General features: G+C 38.5%; 12 protein-coding genes across 12 annotated transcripts; 6 read left to right on the forward strand and 6 right to left on the reverse strand.

Annotated features, from left to right (window-relative positions):
* Positions 1-5: 5 nt before the first annotated feature.
* Gasu_32310 (RNA-binding protein) lies at positions 6-648 on the reverse strand. The gene is made up of 2 exons (XM_005705873.1): positions 344-648; positions 6-294 (listed from the first exon to the last, which is right to left on the reverse strand). Exons 1-2 carry the CDS (start codon positions 490-492, stop codon positions 123-125), a joined length of 321 nt encoding a protein of 106 aa, XP_005705930.1. The 5' UTR covers positions 493-648; the 3' UTR covers positions 6-122.
* A 130-nt stretch (positions 649-778) lies between these two features.
* On the forward strand, positions 779-1,959 carry Gasu_32320 (26S proteasome regulatory subunit N12). Its single transcript, XM_005705874.1, has 6 exons — positions 779-936; positions 990-1,051; positions 1,108-1,227; positions 1,276-1,390; positions 1,448-1,673; positions 1,723-1,959. Exons 1-6 carry the CDS (start codon positions 826-828, stop codon positions 1,902-1,904), a joined length of 816 nt encoding a protein of 271 aa, XP_005705931.1. The 5' UTR covers positions 779-825; the 3' UTR covers positions 1,905-1,959.
* A 4-nt stretch (positions 1,960-1,963) lies between these two features.
* On the reverse strand, positions 1,964-2,758 carry Gasu_32330 (mitochondrial ribosomal protein L22 precursor). The gene is made up of 3 exons (XM_005705875.1): positions 2,268-2,758; positions 2,055-2,216; positions 1,964-2,026 (listed from the first exon to the last, which is right to left on the reverse strand). Exons 1-3 carry the CDS (start codon positions 2,731-2,733, stop codon positions 1,992-1,994), a joined length of 663 nt encoding a protein of 220 aa, XP_005705932.1. The 5' UTR covers positions 2,734-2,758; the 3' UTR covers positions 1,964-1,991.
* Positions 2,759-3,198: 440 nt separating this feature from the next.
* Positions 3,199-3,909, forward strand: Gasu_32340 (thioesterase family). The gene is made up of 2 exons (XM_005705876.1): positions 3,199-3,637; positions 3,692-3,909. The coding sequence occupies exons 1-2, from the start codon at positions 3,283-3,285 to the stop codon at positions 3,877-3,879; spliced, it is 543 nt and encodes a 180-aa protein (XP_005705933.1). The 5' UTR covers positions 3,199-3,282; the 3' UTR covers positions 3,880-3,909.
* A 4-nt stretch (positions 3,910-3,913) lies between these two features.
* Positions 3,914-4,688, reverse strand: Gasu_32350 (uncharacterized protein). The gene is made up of 3 exons (XM_005705877.1): positions 4,622-4,688; positions 4,122-4,568; positions 3,914-4,072 (listed from the first exon to the last, which is right to left on the reverse strand). The coding sequence occupies exons 1-3, from the start codon at positions 4,643-4,645 to the stop codon at positions 4,007-4,009; spliced, it is 537 nt and encodes a 178-aa protein (XP_005705934.1). The 5' UTR covers positions 4,646-4,688; the 3' UTR covers positions 3,914-4,006.
* Positions 4,689-5,198: 510 nt separating this feature from the next.
* Gasu_32360 (uncharacterized protein) lies at positions 5,199-7,203 on the forward strand. Its single transcript, XM_005705878.1, has one exon. The coding sequence runs from the start codon at positions 5,405-5,407 to the stop codon at positions 6,962-6,964; it is 1,560 nt and encodes a 519-aa protein (XP_005705935.1). The 5' UTR covers positions 5,199-5,404; the 3' UTR covers positions 6,965-7,203.
* A 65-nt stretch (positions 7,204-7,268) lies between these two features.
* On the forward strand, positions 7,269-8,109 carry Gasu_32370 (vesicle transport V-snare protein). Its single transcript, XM_005705879.1, has 4 exons — positions 7,269-7,524; positions 7,588-7,743; positions 7,795-8,020; positions 8,067-8,109. The coding sequence occupies exons 1-4, from the start codon at positions 7,396-7,398 to the stop codon at positions 8,069-8,071; spliced, it is 516 nt and encodes a 171-aa protein (XP_005705936.1). The 5' UTR covers positions 7,269-7,395; the 3' UTR covers positions 8,072-8,109.
* Positions 8,110-8,130: 21 nt separating this feature from the next.
* Gasu_32380 (2-oxoglutarate dehydrogenase E2 component (dihydrolipoamidesuccinyltransferase)) lies at positions 8,131-10,188 on the reverse strand. The gene is made up of 3 exons (XM_005705880.1): positions 8,629-10,188; positions 8,447-8,578; positions 8,131-8,379 (listed from the first exon to the last, which is right to left on the reverse strand). The coding sequence occupies exons 1-3, from the start codon at positions 10,144-10,146 to the stop codon at positions 8,239-8,241; spliced, it is 1,791 nt and encodes a 596-aa protein (XP_005705937.1). The 5' UTR covers positions 10,147-10,188; the 3' UTR covers positions 8,131-8,238.
* Positions 10,189-10,298: 110 nt separating this feature from the next.
* On the forward strand, positions 10,299-13,169 carry Gasu_32390 (glutaminyl-tRNA synthetase). Its single transcript, XM_005705881.1, has 7 exons — positions 10,299-10,506; positions 10,565-10,732; positions 10,789-10,912; positions 10,969-11,101; positions 11,277-11,430; positions 11,492-12,414; positions 12,470-13,169. The coding sequence occupies exons 1-7, from the start codon at positions 10,365-10,367 to the stop codon at positions 13,130-13,132; spliced, it is 2,307 nt and encodes a 768-aa protein (XP_005705938.1). The 5' UTR covers positions 10,299-10,364; the 3' UTR covers positions 13,133-13,169.
* Positions 13,170-13,173: 4 nt separating this feature from the next.
* On the reverse strand, positions 13,174-14,288 carry Gasu_32400 (glycolipid binding / glycolipid transporter). The gene is made up of 9 exons (XM_005705882.1): positions 14,237-14,288; positions 14,124-14,180; positions 14,017-14,065; positions 13,860-13,955; positions 13,768-13,806; positions 13,660-13,708; positions 13,492-13,614; positions 13,360-13,430; positions 13,174-13,307 (listed from the first exon to the last, which is right to left on the reverse strand). Exons 1-9 carry the CDS (start codon positions 14,264-14,266, stop codon positions 13,216-13,218), a joined length of 606 nt encoding a protein of 201 aa, XP_005705939.1. The 5' UTR covers positions 14,267-14,288; the 3' UTR covers positions 13,174-13,215.
* Positions 14,289-14,298: 10 nt separating this feature from the next.
* Gasu_32410 (psbB mRNA maturation factor Mbb1 (plastid)) lies at positions 14,299-16,102 on the forward strand. The gene has a single exon (XM_005705883.1). The coding sequence runs from the start codon at positions 14,310-14,312 to the stop codon at positions 16,017-16,019; it is 1,710 nt and encodes a 569-aa protein (XP_005705940.1). The 5' UTR covers positions 14,299-14,309; the 3' UTR covers positions 16,020-16,102.
* A 1-nt stretch (position 16,103) lies between these two features.
* Gasu_32420 (ATP-dependent RNA helicase) lies at positions 16,104-17,438 on the reverse strand. Its single transcript, XM_005705884.1, has 2 exons — positions 16,233-17,438; positions 16,104-16,174 (listed from the first exon to the last, which is right to left on the reverse strand). Exons 1-2 carry the CDS (start codon positions 17,418-17,420, stop codon positions 16,130-16,132), a joined length of 1,233 nt encoding a protein of 410 aa, XP_005705941.1. The 5' UTR covers positions 17,421-17,438; the 3' UTR covers positions 16,104-16,129.
* Position 17,439: the final 1 nt, after the last annotated feature.

Consider the following 17,439-nt stretch of genomic DNA (forward strand, 5'->3'; position numbering starts at 1 on the left):
TGTTGTTCAAAACATTCATCTTTATGCTATACTGACTGTCTACAAACAACGCGAAAGAGCGGTGCCTGGTCTATTCCATGACGACAATATCTTACTAAACTTTGCAATAAACCAAAGAACAGTTATAAATAGTCATCGTCTGCTTCTTTTTGTCTCCGTTGACGAGGAGCACTTTCTTCACGTTCGTGTGCCAAGTCTACTCTTATAGCTCTACCATCAAGTTCCTTTCCATTGAGTAGATTTACTGCTGAAGCAGCGTCTTCAGGCGATTCAAAAGTTACAAAACCGAATCCCCTGCAAGTTCTTGAGTTCCTTTCTAAAGGAGATAGTGCTCGTAACGTACCTTGAGCGTCCTGAATACCTGTCCATTACGACATGTGCGTTTACAACGCTTGCTTCTACACCAATGGCATTCTGAAAAGCTCTTTTTAAACCTTCACTAGAAGTCTTCCATGACAAGTTTCCGATGAAAAGACGAACTGCTTGCGACATGCTGAGATGATAAATGCGAAATGACGGCCGGGTGCAATAGTCACTTGGGTTGAATGGCACGAATGTATCTGTTTACGAGATAATGAAGAAACAAATGTTCAGTGAGTTGCTGAACAAGAAAAACAACTGCTCGCGAAGCCATATTTTGTCAAATTGAGAAGAAAAAAAATCATACTGTGTCTATTATCTAACTGATACATTATACCCAATAGACATTCGTCAAACTTTGTATTTTGCATGATAAAAGAAACTTGAAAGTTTTATCGATGAGCACATCTATTTTACTATCCTTGCGTTGAGGCGTATACTATTCCTTGAAAATTTTGGATTCCCATGACGCATTTAGTAAACCAAGGCAACGAAACCTTATCCAGTGTTGAAAAGGAATTGAAACGTTCTAAACCTAACTTGACTCAAGCTTGGAAGCAACTGAATGATCTCAAGGTAGCTGGCTAAATATAGACTTTTCTTGTATAACAAAATTTCACTTGAGACAGGTTCTTTTGACAAAACTTCCCAGTCTACAGCATACGAAGGAATATTCTTCTGTTTCTAAAGAGTCTGTTTGAGTTTTACGTTATTTATACTTTTTAGGTTAGCTGAACTTCTGCACAGAGAGTTTTTATTGGCAAGGTCAACTTTTGAAGTGGCCTGTTTCCTAAGTATTTTGGAGAAGGATATGGAAAGTTTCGAACGCCACTTTATGCAATTGAAACCATTGTATCTCGACCTTTCGTGTGTAAACTTTTTTTACAAGTCGGCTATCTCTTAACTTGTTTCAAGGAATTTTCTATCTCGCTCTTCAAACGAAAGCCTGTTGGTAGGATTGAATTTTATGAGACTATTGTCGCAAAACAGGATCGCAGAGTTTCATTCGGAACTAGAACTTTTACAAAAGGTTGGTAACCAAACGATTCAATTGTAGAGGATATTTGGTTGAATATCTGTAAACTAGCCTATAAAAGAAGACCCTTATGTAACGTTTGCTATTCGTTTGGAACAATGTCTTACAGAGGGTTCCTATGCAAAGCTTCTATCTTTGTCGAAGAGCAGTCCGAATGATTATTTTCAATATTTCACTCAGATACTTGCTCATACAGTTCGTAAGGATATTGCAGACTGTCTGGAAACGGCATACAGATATCTGAGTTGCGATGATGCTATGGAAATGTTATCTTTCGGTTGGTTTTATCCTTTGTAGAAGATAATGAATCATATATTTGTTTATAGGATCTCCCGATGAGTTTAAAAAGTTTATAGAAGACAGAGCTTGGAACATAGAGAATCAGCAACTTGTATTTCAAACTACAGAAGAGAACGAAAATCCTATGGATGTTTTGAATCACAACGAGTTACTTTCTTTAATTGAACAAAATATATCCTATGCGAAGGAATTGGAAAGAATAGTATAGCATATGCCATAAACTTGTTGTGTTACTTTTCAGTTGTATCTCCTTGTTTTTTTGATGATATTCCTGAGCCGAGATCCATATAACTTGTCAATAACCAAGGTTTCGGTAACTCAGGCAACGGTCTTCGTGGTTCTGGTTGTATAGGAAAACGGTTTGGTATCCAAGTCTTTTTCTTTGGAATTTCAGCATCCGTCATTTCACATAAACCAACTGTTACGTGGCAACTATAAGTCTTTCGAACGCCAAATCTTCCCTTTCCGTGCCAAGGAACTATTCTTTTAGGTGCTGGACCTTGATTGACAACGACACTTCCTGAATAACTTCAACAAACAAGAGAACAAGAAACAGGAATAGCAGACATACCGACTTTCAGCCGATTGATATCCATTTTATCTTCCAAAACTGCTTTTTCTTTGGCTCTTAACAAAAGAGGTGACAAGTACCTTGCAGCTTTCTTATTCAGCACTGCAACTTGGGCTTCTGCCTGTGACAATGGCATATCTTTCAGTATTCTTGCGACAATATTCATCTTTCGATGAGACATGGGAATATTAACACGCTGTAACAAGGTCATCCTATGCGAAATCTCTTGAGAAGTCTTCGTGTCGACGGAACTTTCTTGAGAAGATCCTCTGGTCACATCGTACGGGGTGACTGAAGTTTTCACTGAGCCACTCTCAAGCTGCCTTGCACTAAAGTGTAACGTCCTAAAATATTCCAAATTTTGTAAGACACTAGAATTTAAGGTATTTCTCGCAAGGCAGAATTTATCTTTGTATACTGTAAGGCGTCTTAGGTTAGTCCATATTGCCCAAGTCGTAAGTCCCATAACATCGATCACAACTGCTTTTTGGAAATTTCGAGTTGTCTTTGTTTTTTAAAAAGTTGCGATATTGAAAAATTACAGAAAGACGTGTACAATAACGACAATAGCTTTTTGCAACTTTAATATGGTTCAACTCCATCTGTTTAGTATACTCTGCTTTCTTCATGAAAAGGAATTCAACTTATTCTCATTCTTTTCATGTCGTTTATTATTACTTGTTTAAGAATGGAAAATTCGTTCTGTAGTTACGGATGACACGGAATACGTACAGTTTCCTATTAATAACCAGAAATGAGAAATCACTAGGAAACAGGTTCCATTGCAAGGAACTGAAAGAAGTGTCGTTCTATCGTTTAATCACTTTTTGAAAAAATACAAATTTTTCCAGTTTCTTCAGTACAACTGGCAGATAGTAATCAAGCCTGCAAAATGCTTATCTAAGAATCGAGTTGTGTCCACGGGAACAATTGAAAGGGTCGATTCCAAAGCGAGTGAGTCGTCGGGGATTTTTGTAGTTGGTGGTGACTGGTGCAAACAAGGAACTTTATTACAATGACGTTTTCTCACGAAAACGACAAGAGAGATAATAATAACGTGCAAAATAATTTGGAGGAAGAGTTCAACTCTGTATGTATGCAAGTGGAAGATGCTGGAAGCACGCCTTTTGATGTAAAATTCATGGCAAAAGTTTTGCCAATCAAGGAAGAGCAACATTTTATTGCTGCGAACAAAGAGTTCTCAGTTAGAATGTTCCATAAAAAAGAAGAAAATAAAGTGACGTATGTTGTGCGTTCTGGGGAACGTGTTCAAGGACCACCAGGTTACGTTCACGGAGGCGCTATTGCTACACTTCTCGACGATTGTCTCGGCAGTGCTGTTTTTTTGAGCGGTTCTTTTGCCATGACAGGTAAGTTTATGAATGTACCGCAGATAATGTAGTTTTTGAAAGTTAATTACGTAGCCAATTTGAATATCAATTACCGCAAACCAATTCCTCTCAACAGTGTTCGTACAGTTGAAGCGTTTTTCGAGAAACAGGAAGGTAGAAAACTGTATGCAAAGGGTTGTATTTATGATAAAGATGGTAGTGTGCACGCTGAAGCAACAGGACTTTTTGTAGTTCCTCGACATCTATCTCAGGAAAAGTGAAGTGGTTGCCGTTCAAAGTTGTTTTGGTTGTTTCAGATTAATTTTGTAAATTTTCTATCTACCTTTATTGAAATCCTATATTATAGTAAGATTGTATACGATACTACATCCTTCAAGAATTTCTTTGCTAGGTCTCCATTAATTCCTTTTCGGCATGATGGAGAGCCAAATATGTTCGACGCAACAATTCTGTCTAAACAGATGTCAAAAGTTGCACGAAAAAGTTAAATTGCCTAACCTACTTTTGTACCGCAAGCCAATAATCCTGCTACACTACAGTATTCTCGCAACTCATCCATAGTCCACAAATAACAAAAGTCTGAACAGAATCTATATAGTTGCCTTCTATCATGGAGAATAGAGTCTGGTAAATAGATTCCATGTCTTGTTGTATTCCAAAGAGCTATACGAAGAGCATCAGGTGTTTCTGTTTCATCTTTACAAAGTATCTTGTCCTCGTTCAGAGTAGGACTTTGTAGAAACAAATGACTCGATGCAGCCCTCAATGGAGGTCTTGTTTTGGTACTTTTTTCGAAATTTTCAGCTGGAATATGTTTCAAGTCTTGTGGGTAGTTGTCGTCTTGAAAGCTTTCCAGGTCTTGTTCTAGTTGCCTCACAAGAATAGGTCTTTTATCCGTTTGAATGATATCAAAGTTGTGTTTACTTTGGGTTGCAATATATACATTATTCTGTGAACGTGTGAATATTATATTCAACCGAGAGTAAAAGAAAGCTAACTTACTTTTCCTATCGTCTTCCTATTCATTATTTCATTTCAAGGTAAGACATTTGTGGTGTTGGATGAAAAATTTTCGTGACAAAAATGGACAGCAACGAACTTCAATTCGAATTCCAGCCCGCCATAGTCAGTGTCTTGCCTCCCCTTTGAAAGCTTCTTCTCGAGCTCAAAGTCGGAATCATCTCTAAATAACTTGACGTCAAAGTCTGTTTCCCTTTATGTTCATTTTACATTCTGTGCCATCTATATTTTGAGTCATACCTCTCCGTATATAGGTTTCGAGCATCCCAGGAAATCATTCTTGTCATAGCTTTTCAACTCTCAAAGGAGCAAACAGAAAACTTAAAATTTCTCAAAATGTGTAAAGATAGTAAAAATATATAAATATTTCAAGGAATGCTAATCTTATAGCTTGTTCTGGAACCAAAAACAAATACTATACTAGAATAAGGATTCATAAAAATCTTCAACAGATTCTACCATTACCTTAATTGTATAAATAGTTTGACGATAGTTGGTATGAGCAGTAGAGGAGTTGCACAAGTCGTGAGAATCCACGAGACTCTCATTTTGACCATCGTCGACGTCGATGGAAAATTGGATGATGTGCTTGCAGTTGACGAGATTCGAGTGTGGTATTTGTCGTCTAATTTACTCGTGCAATGGGTTGTTTTCTATGACCATATAAGAACTAAAAGCAACTGAAAGAGACAAGAGTTGGGATGGGACGTCATCTCTTGGTGCCTCAGTAAATTGTGCGTATTTTGTTTATTTTGAAAAGTTTTTATGGTAGACGAAAAAAGTAACGACGACTACATGGAAGGTTCTTTTGATAGCACAGAGAAAAGTGGATGGAGTTTAAAACGTCCAGCAACGCCTTCGCAAGCCATACCAATTCCTTTGTCAAAAACACGCCACGGAAAGCTTGAAGCTTCCTCGTTGCCGACACAGTTCGGTACTCCTGAAAGAACAGAACCAGAACCGTATTATTCCACTACTCATAATAGTCATTTTTTGCCTTTATCCTCTTTGTTTTTTACACCCCCTGAAGATGAACATGTGACTGTTTGGGAGCCATTAACAGGTAAGACTGTTGCAGGTAACGCTGCACCTTATCGAAAGAATTTGAAGACATGGTTGGAATCCCATCCTGGTTGGGAAGAGAAGGCAGATGAATTCAAGTCTTCCAAAAGAAGGTCGTTACTTCGGAGACAGAAACAAATTCAAGCTGCCTTTTCCAATTTGCTTGCGAATGGTGAACTTGCACTTGTTCTTAAAGCTAGTGCCGAAAAGGTTTTGACTATGGTAAGAAGTGGTTTGGAAGCTGATAGCCAAGAAAAGCTCGGTGAAGGTGAAACAAAAGCCAATGGTTCAAACTTAGGTCTGATGCAACAAGACAATTCGTTTTCTTCGTCCCATCCTAAGAGGACCACAGACTGGTCTTTAGAGGAAACGACAAGGTTACAGGAAGCACTTGTTTATCTTGGTGAAGAATTTATGCTTGTACGTGACTGCACTAATCTAGAAAACGTTGAAAAGTGGAAAAACTTGACGGGGTATGTTTTTTACAAAACGATTCGTACGGAAAGAAATCTATGCGGTAGCGAAGAAGAAGTTTATGTGAAAGATGTTTTGGAGAACACCATAAAACTTTTGGAAAGCGGTTTCCATAGTAGAAAAAATTCATCAGCTGAAGCAATTTATTCGAGTCCTTTGATCTCTTCGTTGAGTACCAGTCCGAAAGTAGAAGATACGCCTCCTCCAAGCAATGAGAATTTCTTTCAGATGCCATCTTTATTTTTATCACCACCAAGCTTTACTGGTACTGCCCATCGGGAGCCTAGAATTACTGTTTGGGATCCCAAGACGGGGCGCACGATTTCAGGAAATGCCGCACCTTGTGCCAGAAACTTGGAATCTTGGATGGCGTTGCATCCAGGTTGGATCCCCAAGTCTGAAGAATACCTTTCGTCGGCCCGCAGAGGTCGTCACAGAAGAGGAAAGAGTCGTACTTCCATTTCTGGAGAAGTGGCAGCATCAGCTCCTGCTTATTTGAGTACAAGAGTTCCTTCGAATGAAGATAACAGCTATGGAAATTCAAACCATTTATCTACCTCTTTGCAACTTGCGGAGTCACCGGCATTCAGCGATGCTTTGGATGGTTTACTACTCATGCAAATATGTAACCGCAGCAGTAGTAATCAAACATCCCTCCATGCCAATAGAAGTACAGACAACCCGTCGTCGTCATCAGTTTCTTCAGGTTCTCAGGAAAAGCTTTGGGACAAAACGCAGGATACAGGAATGGAATATATTGACATGGAATTGGAAGAGCACAATCCTTGAATGTGTTTATTTCAATTTTGAACTTCCCAATTTTGTATCATTTTCTTTACAACCGAGCCTAAGAGAGTCGAATCTGATTATCTCCATAAATAAATTGTTTTAAACGAAATGGATAATGTGAACTAGTTTACAATTGTTTTTGCTATTTTGCATGTCTTTGATTTGGTGAAGTTCTTGGCTATATCAAGAGAAGTTGTGTTTAGCAACATGATAATATCATTAAATTCAAGCATGCTTAAAACAGAATAGACTAGAGAAGAATATCAAACCAGAGTCGTAATAGATTGTGCTTGAGGCTGAAGTATTGAAGTAATTGTGAGATCCCATCCTCATCATTCATTATCATAATGATGTTAATTAAAACCAAACAACATAAGCAGTCAATTCAATAAGCTGTGGCCAGTTTGTCTCCAGTTGCATAGGAGTTTAGTATGACGGAAGCAACCACTAGCAGTCGAATATTTCAACACTATCAAAAGGAAGTTGAGAGCTTGATTTCAGAGTTAAGAGCTCAAGTTGACCAAGCATACTCTTCTCTAGTGTCTTTGGACGAACGTAAAGTAAGGCTCTATTTATATGAGTTTCTGCAACAAATTTCAACTTGTTTTATCATTCTTTTCTAGACCTCGCTGAAAAATGCAGAGCGTTTGTTGGATGAAGTCTCACAGGGCTTACATTCACTGGAGTTGGAAGCTTATTCCGAGACAGTAGAACCGCAAAGACGAAACGACGTCCAGCGAGTCTCTAGTTTAAAGAAACAGCTGGAGAGTTTACGAAAAGTAGGATCTTTATGCCATATATTTTGTTCACACTCATCTCCAGGTCCCTAGGATTGGAAAGATGCCAAGATTATTTTATCAGAGGAACGAGACAAGTTGGAACGCAACGATTTACTAAAAGAAGTTGAACAAGACTTGGAGTCTGGTTCGTTAGAGCAACGTCAAAAGTTTGTTTCGGTTTCTGGAAAACTGGAAAAAGGAAAAGAAGTACTTCATGATAGTCGCAAAACTTTGGAAGAAACGGAACAAGTGACCCGAGGAATTTTAGAAGATTTAAGTGCGCAAAGGCAGACCATTTTGCATACAAGAGAAGGGCTATCAAGGATAGATGCAGCACTTCTTCGTAGTCGGGGACTTTTGTCTTCCATGACCCGACGTGCTCTTGCGAACAAACTCATTCTCTATATTATTGCAGCCATATTTGCACTTACAGGGCTCTTTATTGTAGTTTCCAAGTTTCGGAGAACTTAATATTGCAAACCCATTACTCGAATGTTAAATATCAATGTCCAGTAATATTTTACGAGGATCCTCCACTAAACTTTTGATTCTACGTAAAAACGTTACTGCTTCCCTTCCATCCACCAGTCGGTGATCATAGGAAAGGGCAAGATACATCATAGGCCTGATAACGATCTGACCAAAAAAATGGTTTAGAATTGTCTGAAAAACAATCAAAAAATCCGACAAAGCGCCAACATACCTGGTCATTCACCACAACAGGCCTTTTTTGAATGGTATGCATTCCCAATATTGCACTTTGTGGCATATTGAGGATCGGAGTTGATAACAGAGAACCAAAAACGCCGCCATTGGAAATAGTAAAGGTACCGCCCTTTGTATTTGATAAGTTGGAAAATATTGAATAATAACATGAAAACTTACTTGCATATCTTGTATGGTTAGTTTGCCCAGTCTTGCTTGCTCACCCATTGTATGGATAGCTTTTTCTATTTCTGCAAAGCTCAACCTTTGACAGTTTCGTATCACGGGAACCACAAGTCCTGTAGGAGCCGAAACAGCCACAGAAATATCCACATAATCATGATATACAATATCACTACCGTCAATATAGGCATTCAGCTCAGGTTGCTCCATCAACGCCAATGTCGCTGCTTTTGTAAATGCCGACATAAAGCCTAAACGAATGCCATGTTTCTTTTCAAATGCTTCTTTATAGTTATTCCTCAACTCCATCAACGCTGACATATCTACTTCATTAAAAGTAGTTAACATAGCTGCAGTATTTTGAGCTTGTTTTAATCTTTCCGCAATACGACGCCTCATACGCGTCATAGCCACCCTCTTTGCACCCTCTTGCGACTCTACGGAACTCAGTTTACTGTAATCTGCAACTTGCTTTGGTGGCTTGGGAGGTGATAAAGTACTTGTTGATATCGACTGCTTTTCTGGTTGTTGCTTTAAGTCACTCGACTCTGCTTTCTGACTGCTACTACTACTACTACTACTCACTTCACCACCACTACGACGAGGAGAAGTTGCAGTACTGGTGTCCTTCGAAGCTTGTTGTTGAGTAGGTGCTGAAGAAGGTTGAAGTATGGCAATATCACTTCCAACTTTGACGCTATCACCTTCTTTTGCAACTCGTTTTTGTAAAACTCCCATTTGAGGCGCTCTGATTTCAACGGTTACTTTGTCAGTCTCTACTTGCGCAATTACTTCATCCATATCTACAAAATCGCCTTCTGCTTTACTCCATGATACAAGAGTTCCTTCTTTTATCGATTCTCCCATTTCTGGGACTTTGATAGGAACAGGACTTGATTGTCCAGCTGCAGAGTGTGTCTCTGTTGGTTCACTTGCAACTTCTTCTGATACAGCTCCTGGTTTTAAGCGCGCAATTTCAGCTCCTACAGCAACAGTATCACCGCCTTTTACCAGCTCTTCTACAATAGTTCCACTTTCTGGAGCTCTTACTTCCACAGTGACTTTGTCCGTTTCAATTTGAGCGATCACTTCATCCATTTCCACAGTGTCACCAACTGACTTTTGCCAAGAGATTAGAGTACCTTCTTTGATAGACTCGCCCATTTGTGGCACTTTAATAGATACGACTTCTTGCTTGCTTTCTTGGGAAGCTTCTGTTGAGAAGGACCTTTTAAAACAGGATCTGTGCCAGAAAGGTAAAAACAATTCACTATTAGGAGAAACAGAGGGACTTTCTAATAACAAAATGGGTTGCTGTAAAGCTGAACAAGTAGAGAAGCGTGCCAAATGTTGCAAACGTGAAGACAGTTGCCTTACTCCTCTTACTTGTGGATCACTTGTACAGCAGTAACCCTTATTGGAAGCAATCCAGATAAGACCAACATCATTCTTACACTCTTTACCAAAAACTAAACCCTTGTGAATAGCGAAACGAAGCCTACCGATAGTTTGCATTTTCTCTTAACGTCCCCCACAAACTCCAAATTTGGAAATCATTCGGTTCCATATAACTTGGAATTTATATATATATTTCTATTTAGATGGACAAATAGATAAGCCATTGCTATCATTTATGACATTTTATTTGTCAAAGAATATGGAATGGATTGTTCTTTGTTTCATTTGTGATTCTTACTCGTTTATCACCCTTTTCGCAGTTTTATTGTGAAGCAATGGCGCAACTCTATGAACAACGACTTGACAAACTTCTTTCCTTTGGAATGGAAGAAAAACTAGCAAAAACAGCAGCTAGAAACGAAAAGGTCTATTCTTCTACCTTGGAAGCCTTGAAAAGTGCTTCTTTTGTCAACGATGGTGAAGTACTCAAGCCTTTACCTGTTGTTCAGTGATCAGCTTACTGTCTTGTAAATAGGAAGCCAACAAACCAAAAACAAGTGTCTCTTATTATACAATGCAGTCATCCATCCTAAACTTCCTTTAACCAATCGAAATTCGTTGTTTCTGATGATTGGTGACGAACGTATCAAAACGAAAGCGCAGTTGGATGCCGCGATAGAGTTTTTGGTTTCCATTGGGGAAGGTGAGGCATCACTTTGAAAACAAGTGTGTTGAAACCAAATATCTAAGACAATATAGAAAAGGTCGAAGAGTCCATTTTGGAACAACAAGCTGGAGTTGGCGTCATTGTGACAAAGGAGGATATTTGTGAAAGAGTAAAGACAGTATTAGACGAAAACCATAACCAAGTGCAGATGAAAGGGTTTGTTATTGCATCTTGTCACTTTTTTTAGTTGTATATATGTTTTCATACTTTAGGAGTCATACCAATGTTGGACTTCTTGTGAAACAAGTCTTGAGCAGTTTACGCTTTGCAGATGCCAAGTTGGTTCGTTTGGAAGTGGAGAGGCAATTGCAAGATTTGCTGAATCATCTCTCCCTTTCTGATAAAGTAAAAGGGTCTTTTGTATTGTTTTTGAGGAAGACTGATATCCCTAATTATAGACTCAAGAAAAACCCTTCGAAGTTAAGCCATTGAATAGAAAGGAAGCTAACAAGGCAAGTTGCTATACAAAGAACTTTGTGCATGTGCTCAGTATCCATAAAATATCTTATTGGTATAATAGGATGAAGAGGAGAATGTGGATCCTTTTGCTGGTATTCCTAATATAATGGCAGCTAGAGATTTAGAAACTGCAAGGAACACACCTGAACTTTTAGAAAGACATCGTTTAGCAACTGGAGGGAAAGTGATTTGTCGTTTTCCTCCTGAACCTAATGGTATATTGATATTTTTGAAGTTTTGTTATTTTGGATTGAATATATTGATTTCCATGAGTAGGTTTTCTACATATTGGCCATGCCAAGTCTATGTTTTTGAATTTCGGTTATGCACAAAAAGAAAATGGCATTTGTATTCTTCGTTATGATGATACCAATCCTGAAGCGGAAAGAGAAGAGTTTATCAAAAGCATTGAAGAATCTGTCAAATGGTTAGGCTATGAGCCTTCAAAGATAACTTTTACTTCTGACTATTTTGACCAACTGTATGAGTTAGCTGTTGAACTGATCAAGCGAGATAAAGCATATGTTTGTCATTTGAAACCAGATGAAATTTCGCAATACCGAGAGAAGAAACAAGACTCTCCTTGGAGAAACAGACCCATAGAAGAGTCTCTCACATTGTTTGAAGATATGAAATTTGGAAAGTTTGAAGAAGGAGCAGCCACTTTAAGAATGAAAATTGATATGCAACATCCGAATCCTTGTATGCAAGATCCAATTGCTTATCGTATTCGATATAAGAGACATCCTCATAGCGGTGATAGATGGTGTATTTATCCATCCTATGACTTTGCCCATTGTATTGTAGACTCTTTGGAATGGATAACGCATTCGCTCTGTACTCTTGAGTTTGAGATACGTCGTGATTCATATTATTGGTTATTGGCAGCTCTTGATATGTATCGTCCATTTGTTTGGGAATTTTCTCGACTCGTTGTAACTCATACGGTCGTTTCCAAACGAAAATTGACGTTCTTGGTAGATAAAGGATACGTGAGAGGCTGGGACGATCCTCGAATGCCTACTTTGATGGGTTTAAGACGTCGAGGATTTCCACCTGAAGCACTTCGAAAATTCTGTGCTTCAGTGGGAGTTACACGCGGTGACAATTTGATTGGTTTTCATAAACTAGAAAATGCCTGCCGTACATGCTTAGATCCACAAGTGTTTCGAAGGATGTGTGTCTTGGAACCTTTGAAAGTAAGCATCATCTTATTCAAAAGATAACATATCAACACACATTTCTTTGGGATAGGTTGTTATCGAAAACCTTCCAAAGGATCATATCGAGTGGCTTCAAGTACCTAACCATCCAAAGGATGAAGGAAAAGGAACTCACAAGTCACCCTTTACAAAAGAAGTTTATATTGAGAAGAGCGATTTCCGTCTACAAGATGAAAAAGATTTCTTTGGTTTGGCTCCAGGGAAGGTAAGTTTGGTATCCTTTAGTAGTTTGGTATTCACATATATTCTCCTCTTTCCTTGTCAAAAGACTGTTTTGTTACGTTATGCATATCCTATTACAGCAAAAGATATCAAGTGGAGCGCTGAAGATCCTTGTCGAATCGAGTCCGTTGTAGTTTCTTATGACCCTGATAAGACTCAAAAACCAAAGGGTGTCCTTCATTGGGTCGCATCTAACCAATTTTCAACTTCAGTTGAAGTTCGTCTCTACAACAACTTGTTCCTCTCTGAACAACCCGGTCTTATCAAGGGCGATGCATGGCTTGATGATATCAATCCCGAAAGTGAAGTTGTAAAAGAAAACGCATTATTGGAATATGATGCTGCACAGAACATTAATCCTGGAGACATATTTCAGTTTGAAAGACTGGGATTTTTCTGCTGTGACAAGGATTCTACGATACCCACAAGAGTTGTATTCAATAGAACAGTAACTTTGAAAGGAATTCGATAAAACTTCTTTATGGCAACTGCAAAAGACCGTTTCTTTCATAGAAATGATACATTCTTTGAACAATTGTGCCTAGTAGCAAATATTTATCTGTTGCATTTTACGAGTCTCGTTTGCTCCTTACCGAGAGCCTTATCTCCTCTTTTCATATAGGAATCTCTCTTATGAATATCCACACCTATTGTTAGTTTCGTAAATATTAAGTCCAAATGCTATCATGAAACTCGAACCTATTTTTCTATAAAAAAAGTCTCTTGACGGCAAAAATATCAAAGCTGTATGTACTGCTTTCTGTATGGCCCTAGATAGATTATCATTCGATTCCATTTTGCAATAATAATCATCTTAACTTTCATACATACCATGAATGATGGTCCTTGAGTGCTATATCATAAGCTTCTCTTACACAACTTCTTAGAGGAATAGTTTCATCGGTGGTAAGTTTTTGAACCAAAACATACAAAAAATGAGTGGCCCATAACAATCTATTCAAATAAGAACATGAGCAAAAGATACGAATTGAACAATACCTCAACACAGTTCTAGAACAAGAAGGAGGTTCATTGGTTGCACAAGCTCCTTGAAACAGAGATTAGAAAATGAAAAGAACTTTTTCAAATAGGAAGATAAAAACGCACCGGTATCCAGTTCCTGTTCTATTATTTCTTGAAGCGAGCCTATTTCCAATAAGATCAGTCTACAATAGCAAGATATCGAACAAAATATTGACCTTGTTGAGGATGCAACCTTTCTCCATAATCTTGAATTATTTTTGCCTTGCTCAAGATATCACTTTGGACAAAACTGAAAGCCCTTCCCAAAAGGTCTACAAGATAAGAAATAGTCCGGTGAATACAACATGAACAATGCGATTAAATGCTATTTACTAAAGAAAGCTCCCATTTCCAAACAGGCTTCAACAAAGCTGGAAACTTGCTGTCAAGAGATAAGTAGAACCAACATTTTGGGATTCATAAATCTGCGCAAAACTTACAGGCAATTCATCTTGCTTTCCGTTCCTTTCTGGAAATTCAACCGCTTCAAACTTTTCCTATTAAGTATTCAACAAGACATCCTTTCCATTTTCTATTAGGTCAACACACTTACCAGTAACTGTTCCCAAGTGAAATGACTCATTTCTGGAATTTCTGAAAAGGGAAACTTGCTTGATTGAATATTGATGCTGCTTATGGAGGCACAAAAGCTTTGTAAGGAATGTACGTTTGTTAGTGTTGATAGGTTTTGCAATAATAGCAGAAACAAAAAATTTGAGCATCTGTTTCTGAAGCAACTGAATGTTTGTTCTTTTATTCCAAAGCGAATCTACCGTTTAGTGCCTCAGCACTGGCAGGTTATTTCTAAAACGTCAGCGAATATGAACAAACCTTGTACAGGTACGAATAATAATGCTTTTGAGTCAAAGGAGTCGTTTTATAGAGCAGACTTTCGCAAACAAGGAACTCCTGAAAGAACACCCAAGCATGAGATGGACACCCGCGTTAGTTTGGCTACTACCCTTGAGAAGGAAGGAAAATATGACGAAGCCATCAGACTACTGCGTTGCGTTGTAACAGAGAAGCCTAGAAGTGGTGCAATTTGGATGAAATTAGCTCTTGTTTTGTCTAGAAAGAAGCACCAGTTGGACGAGGCTTCTAAAGTTTTTCAAGAGTCTCTACAACACAATCCTGACAATGCCTTGTTATGGCAAGGCTGGGCAGACTTGGAAAAGTTTCGCAAGCGATATAGTGAAGCAAGAGAACTTTTTCAAAGAGCTCTTAAAGCCAATCCTAACATGGCTTCTGCATACCACTCTTGGGGAGCTATGGAGTACAGTCTTGGCAACGTGGAAACTGCATTAGGCCTGTTATTGCAAGGTTTAGAAAGAAATCCTGAAAATCGATATCTCTTGCACGCTTTAGGAGTATTATATGATAAGCAAGGAAACGCTGAAGAGGCACGTAAAGTTCTGTTACTTGGGAAAGAGAAATATCCGGATAATGCACAGTTTTGTCACGCTTTGGGTGTTTTAGAGTTTAAAGCAGGTAACTCTGAACTATCTCGAAAATATTTGTCCATGGCAGTTGAGTTAGACGCGAGACATACTTTAAGCTGGTTAAGTTTAGGACAACTTGAAGAGCATGAAGGCAATATAGATAGAGCAAGAGAATGTTATCACATGGGAACGAAGATTGATCCTTTTGCTGCAGTTCAGTTGTGGCAAACTTGGGCTCGTTTGGAAGAAAATGATCATCAGATTGACAAGGCACTTTCGATATATGAAGCAGCAACCAAATATCATCCATATGATGGGGAGTTGTGGTGTGCCTGGGGAAGACTTCTTTCAAGTCAAAGTCATTTTGATTTGGCTCGTGATAAGTTTCAACAAGGTATTATTCTTCAACCTAATGTATCCTATGCCTATCAATGTTGGGCACAACTTGAAGCATATCAAGGACATATAGAAGAGGCACGTCGTCTCTACATGTTGGGAGCCAAAGAAAGCAAAGGAAATGAACATTATACTGCTCTACTTCATTCATGGGCACTGTTTGAATGGAAACAGGGTTATAAAGATAGAGCACGCAAGTTGCTTACCTTTGCTATTGATTTAGAAGATCATCATGGTTGGTTATGGCGAAGCTTTGCAAAGTTAGAAGCGGAATGTGGAGATTTGGATAGTGCTAGACATTATTTCTCGAGAGCAATCAATGCCAAGCCTTTTGAATCGTGTACTTGGAAGGACTGGGCACAAGTGGAGGAAATGTTTGGTTATCTCGATAGAGCAGCTATATACTGGAAACGAAGTCAAGAACTGGCAAGTGTTGAGAAGATAACGGGCGTAGATCCTGAAAGACCTCTTGCACGAAAATTAGAAAGGAACTTGGGTTAAAGTTGTATATTGAAAGATTGTTTGTTGTTTATAAGAAAGAAGAATGAAACGCTTGAACGTTGAATGAAATAAAAAACCCCTCACATTAAAATATCAGTGAACTGATTTGATCAGTTTGGTTTCCTTTTCAACTGTGCAGTATACTCTAAGAGATCCTACAAGAAGGTTCGAAAGAAACTGAACCAAAGTATCCAGTCTTATCACATATCTTACCTTTTTCTGAGAGATACCGCTTTCTATGGCTCGAGCCAACGATAGATCCTTCTTTCGAATGAAGCTTACTACTTTACCTGAATTCCCAGCACGTCCTGTTCTACCAGCACGATGAATATAATCAACCACACAAGTTGGAAATTCAAAGTTCAACACTAAATTTACTGAAACATTATCTAGACCTCTGGCTCCAACATCTGTACAAATCAGTATGACATGTTTTTGGGTTAAGAATTCGGAAAACAAAGCCTTTCTCTTCTTTGGTGGTATTTCTCCGTGATAATTGATTGTATGATAACCTCTTTCCGATAAATAATGTTCCACAAACCGGCAACTTGCAACTGTATTACAAAACACTATGATACGATTGGAAGTCCTAGGATTCTCTTTCTCTTCTTCTTGTTGCAATAGACTTATCAACTCCTGAGTAGCATCATCACCTTGAATATTCACAAAAACATGTTTTGTATTCACAGGTAGTAAATGAAGTTTATCGTTGACAAGTTTTGCATTTGGTAAGTATTTTTCATAAATAGGAAAGACCTGCTTGGGATGTGTGGCACCAACCGCAATAAACTGTATTTTTTCTTCTTTCTTTGGCAACTTTGCTAGTAAAACATCCAAATCCCGAACAAAATCATCTCCTAATAAGGCATCTACTTCATCCAACACAATAAAACGGATATCGCCAAAATATATGTTCCCTGATACAGCATGCTTGACTAGTCTACTTGGACTACAAACAACAATATCAACATTTTCTTCCAAAGACTTTTTCTGTTGAACAAAACTAAGTCGTCCACCCAATAATGAAACTGCTCTGAACTTGATGTGATGAGAAAGAGCTTTCAATACTCTTAGTAACTGTTCGCCCAACTCCCTCGTAGGAACAAATACTAAAGCTCTAGGTTTCTTTGGTTTTCGAATAAAGGATTGTAATTCCTCTTGCAGTTTAAGCCTTTCTATGATGGGAATTAAATACGCAAGGCTTTTACCAGAGCCTGTTTCGGCACCAACTATGACGTTGGCACCACCTGATATAGCAGGAATGGCTTTGCGTTGAATGGCTGTAGGAATATGTATGTCAAACGCATCAACAAGTGCTTTACAAGTTGTTTCAGAAACTCCAAGAGAAAGAAAACCAGTCTCCTCTGTTTTAAGGACTTGGTCACTTTTGGCCAAAGTCATAAAAGTAGTCCTGGTCCTC

Source organism: Galdieria sulphuraria (assembly GCF_000341285.1).
Source record: "Galdieria sulphuraria unplaced genomic scaffold scaf_25, whole genome shotgun sequence".
Taxonomy (NCBI): Eukaryota; Rhodophyta; class Bangiophyceae; order Galdieriales; family Galdieriaceae; genus Galdieria; species Galdieria sulphuraria.